Source organism: Dermacentor silvarum, chromosome 8 (genome assembly GCF_013339745.2).
Source record: "Dermacentor silvarum isolate Dsil-2018 chromosome 8, BIME_Dsil_1.4, whole genome shotgun sequence".
NCBI classification, from domain to species: Eukaryota; Metazoa; Arthropoda; class Arachnida; order Ixodida; family Ixodidae; genus Dermacentor; species Dermacentor silvarum.
In genome coordinates this window covers 76,802,317-76,807,145 of record NC_051161.1, presented here as the reverse complement: position 1 = coordinate 76,807,145, position 4,829 = coordinate 76,802,317, and the positions used below count along the sequence as shown (strand labels likewise).

At 53.7% G+C, this 4,829-nt stretch overlaps 1 protein-coding gene across 1 annotated transcript; it reads right to left on the bottom strand.

Annotated features, from left to right (window-relative positions):
- Positions 1 to 1,311: 1,311 nt before the first annotated feature.
- Positions 1,312 to 2,328, bottom strand: LOC119462214 (solute carrier family 22 member 13-like). Its single transcript, XM_037723562.1, has one exon. It carries the CDS (start codon positions 2,326 to 2,328, stop codon positions 1,312 to 1,314), a length of 1,017 nt encoding a protein of 338 aa, XP_037579490.1.
- Between the last annotated feature and the right edge of the window lie 2,501 nt (positions 2,329 to 4,829).

Sequence of the window (4,829 nt, the reverse complement as noted above, 5' to 3'; positions counted from 1 at the left end):
TCAAGTGCTGACCTTCGCTTCTGAGCAAACAGTTCAACCTGGACAACAGCTGTCACTGGTGCCGAGTGCGATTATTAGTAAGCGCTAACTTCCAAGCTAGTTGCGTCATGAACAGGCGCATGATTCTGGTGGTAATACTATATAATGGTAACACTAAGAATAGTTAGAGCTTCAAAATGCTACAGAACCCGGCAAGGATTCGGGATCAGAACCTCCTCACCCATATATTGCCAACCGAAGATTTGCATCTCTTCCTCACCTCCCTCCCACATCTTCTCAATCCCTTTCCACCAGTCCTACAGCAAAGAAGAATAGTACGCCCTGAGGGTAATACGCTAGTCCTCTTGATTGCTAGGTCTTTTGATACGGACGCCACACTCTGCAGCGTATTCGTACAGCAGTGTAGAAGTGAAAGATGGTAAACGAAGCCAGTGGTGAGAAGTGGGAGGCATGATAGTAAGAAAGAAGATAAAGAAGCGTCTCTCCATTTCTTCTTCACCAGGAAGCGCCGCCTTTAAAACGAAAATGACTTGGACAAATGTTGTCAACGAATATTTTTTTAATTATTATTGCGAAACGAGCTTGTTTGCGCCCGTATGTGAATGGTCATTGCAACCAAAATTGCTAGAAAGATTGCGAGATTTACACCACATATTTTACAACGTATCGCACTACTGCACGCTGCGCATTAGGGGTGAAACTACAATTCCTTTGAACTAACGGCGCTCGCGTTCTGCGACCCGAAGTTTTCACCGCGCTCTCTATTCGAGTGTCTAGCACAATGTTGAAGCACATGCAAGATTGTTCGTAAAACATCTAATGTGGACTTGGAAGATCGGACAGCGAACACTGCAGGCGATATATCAACAATATCAAGCGGGTTTAAATTTATTTTTCTATGTAGAAAGTAACCATCTGATGCACACGATAATGTGTATTATTTCAGGTAACCTATGCCGACTGTCTTTTGGTTTGAGGAGCAAAGTGCCACGAGCATGTACGGCACCAAGTTCTTTGCTTGAACGAGAACCGAAGCTCTCCTTACATAAACTGGCCGGGGCTTCCAAAGACATTTATAGCGTTTATTCTAGCGACAGGATTGAATATATAATTATTTATTGCGGCTTGCTCCATAGCAAGCACTCCGAACGGAAGAAAATGGTTCAAATGCAGTGTTGCAGGAACACGCTAGGTAAAGACTGATTCCCTCTCGGGAGAAGCTGTCTGCCCTTCACCATGGCCCACAAGTTGCCGTGGAAGTGCTGCCCTGCAAGGACACTCGCCAGTATCCGTCGGCCAGCACGATCTTGCTTAATGCGGAGTCGAGTCGAACGGTGCGTCCGAAAGCTGGTCCGGCAGCACAGTGCACTCTTTGGTGTCCGGCAAGCGCATCGCCAGGTACGCTGCAGTGACGCACATTAGCGACACCACGCCCAGTGGCCATGAAGACACTGGCAGAAGTCCCAGGTAGACTGCCAGAGGCGTGGCAACGCTGGCGGCAGCCGAAAAGCACTTGCACAGTGCCAGGCCCGTGCAGCGCACCACCGTAGGGTACATCTCGGCCGTGTACAGTGTGCCCACGACCTGCGATGCATCCACGCTGACGCTCGCCACTAGCAGCAGCACCGCGCTGGGAACTGTGTTGTCGTCGCTGAGGGTGGCGGCCACGAAGCAGGCGAGAGCGGCAAGGCCCAGCGCCCAGGTCAGCGAAGCGCTGCGTCCCAGACGTGCTGCCGACACAATGGCGACCAACTCGGTCGGGAATGACAGCAGCGAGGAGAGCACCAGCAGCGCCGCTGGGTACAAGTCCAGGTAGTGGATCTTCAGCGAGGCTGCCTCTGACGCGACCGCGGTCACCGTCCACAGATAGCAGAGGATGACGCTGTTGCGCTTGCGGCCTCGTGCGTGCTTCGAGTCGCCATGAACGTCCGCGGCGGCTGTGTCCAAGCGGCCTCGCTCGACGTCCCGCCGACTGCGCGCCAACTGCTGGCGCACTTCGAACAGGCTCTGGCCATTCAGCGTGGCTGCCTGCATGATAACTGTCTCCGCCTCTTCCACGTTGCCCCGCGCCAGCAGCCATCGAGGAGACTCCAATAGGACGGCAAAGGTGCTCAACATCAGCAAGCATGGTAGCATGCTAGTCAGCTGCAGCGTGTACCAACTGAACTTCGCCCACATCATCACGGCGGCAATTACTGCACCGAACACCTTTCCCATCATCGCGGCTATCGAGTACAGTGTGCGGCGTTCCGGTGCCAGAACTTCGATCAGTAGCACGAAGCTGGTGTTAAAGAGCGTGCTGGTAGCCGCTCCCTGTAACAGGCGCATGGCGATAAAGCTGTTGACGACGGTGGAGAACACGATCACTACGCCAGCCGCTGGGAGCACCACCGTAAAGAACTGTATCACCGGCTTCCGTCCCAAACAATCTGCTATTGGCCCTGACACGATCAGCGTGCAGATGGCGCCCACCGCGAAGGCGGAACAGCTGAGCGGCAGAAGCCACGCACGCTCACACACCAGATTGAAGTTCTGTACGATAGAGGCTCCGTAGATGGACGGCCCGTACTCCCAATTCAAGCAGGGCAACGTGGCGATGCCTGTCGAATTCCACTGTGCGTTCATGCGGCACCTGCTGTATCGTCCGTCCTCGGTACGTGGAATCATGACCTCCTTCCATAATTCCGTTGACATGTTGCGCAGATGCACAGGGTCTAGCGCACCAGTGGTCGACATCATGGCTGGCGACACGGAGTGGCAGCGTGTGGAAGGGTAGCACGAAGGCAACCAGCAGGACGAAGTAGAACGCGGTTGTTTGGAAAGGGCCGTGACTTCCTACCAGCTGCGAAGCCTCTTCACGCCTTAAGCAGCCGGCTGTTTCAAAGACGGGAGAGCATGGTTGGCTCGGAACAGGATCCCCCGGCTGGCTGGCCGAATTTCCCGACGGGGAGAGTTTGCTCTGGGCGAAGGAAGGCGGGTTGCCCTGGTGGTCAATCCACTCCTCATGCCAAAGCAGCTGAGACGGTTGCTGCTGTTCGCGGAACATGGTATTCTCGTCGGATCCTGTGCTGCGTGCCGCAACTGCACCATTGGCCTGCTGCTGCATCTGCGTTGGATGCATAGTCGTGTCTGGAATGCGGCTGTGCGAGGAGGGGCGTAGGCGAGACAGGAGGGGAGACAGAAGCGTCTGGCCCCTGCTCGCCCAGTGGCCGGAGAAGTTCCGTAAGCGAAGAGCTCGAAGCGCTACCAGTTCGTGCAGCGACGTGCTGCGCCTCAATGCCGCCCGGTACGAAGCACCCAGCAGCAAGCGCCTGGGCTGTTTCGCAGGCTTCACCTGGGGAGTTGCCGGTTCCTGGGGCGGCGCAGGAAGCAGCGTCGCCGATGAGCTTGGTATGGGGTGCACAGGCCACGGCGTCTGCGGTGCCGTCGACGAAGTGAGAACGGTTGATGGCGACCCCTGCATGGAGCTGAAGGCCGTTGATGGCGATGGCAGATACGATGGTCCGGCGGCGCTCATGGATGCTGGAGAGGAAGGTAACGCCAGGGTTGGCGCAGGCGCCGTGGACGACGATGCAGTGACGCCCAAGCCTGCAGGACCCTGCGGCAGTGCCGACGGTAGCGAATGAGACAGCATTGGCGGCGATGTGGTTGCGCCGGTCACTGGTGGCACTTTAGACTCGCGGAGTCGCGTCTTCTTCCTCTTCGTTACGCTGTTCGCTGGGGAGTCTTTAAGCTGCCGAGCAAGTGACTGCTCACCTGGCATAACCGATGGCGGTGTGTAGAAGCCTTTCAGCTTTCGCTCTCGCTTTGAGCCCTGCCGCCGAGCCTTGGATGCCTTCGGCATGATGTGGCTGAACTACACGGCAGCTGCGCTTCAGCAGTCTTCCACACGTAGCGGTACGGCTTCTCGTGATGTGCGGCGGGGAGCAGCTTCTCGGTGATGTTGCTCATTCGGTGTTCGATCTTCTTCTGGCCGCAAGGGCGGTTGGAGATCTCGTGGGACTCTTTGTTCATCGTCTTTCTCGCACGCGGACAATTACTCTATCGTGACCTGGGTGCAGCATCTATATTGCCAATTTACGTTTCCTTTCGCAGCAGTAAGCAAACACGTAATTTAGGTATAACATTATTATCGTAGCTTTTATGCGTAAATCTGGATGCCACTTGTGGTCGCAAAGCTCTTTTTTTATATAAAAAATCATCCACCGAGATTATCGATAAACTTCACCTTTATCACTCGGTGAGATCAATCTGTAAAAACTGCTGTATTGAAAGAAGCGCACCCAATAAACAAAATGAATCTATAATGCTGCCCGAAACCTGATGCATAACCTAGAACAATAGAATGTTGTTATCAACAAGTATGATAGGCATCATCATCATGCCTATCATTATGATCTTTTTTTAGTGGAAGTCACCACAAATAACTATAGTTGTCACCACCCAGGATTCGAACTCACGTGCGGGAAGTGTGAGTCGTCGTATGGTCGAAGTTTTCATCACATCCTGCCGTATTCGTTTTCGCGCTGTCGTTGTTGTTATCGTAACTTAAGTCGTCATCGTTGCTGCCGTGCCATTTTCATTCTCGTCGTCGCCGGGCCTGTTACACAGCGGTTTTAGGTTACAATTAATACCCACGATTTTTTTTTATCAGCTGAATGTGAGCCTCCGCCAAATTCGTATGATACATTTTGTTGGGAACTATCACCATGTGTGCAGGGAACTGAGTGTCGATGGCATCAGCACCGCTGATGTTGGAACAGATGGGTTTAGCATGGCGGCCGAGGCCGGCCATTGCTCCACCTGTAGAGCCTCTTCCTTGATATATA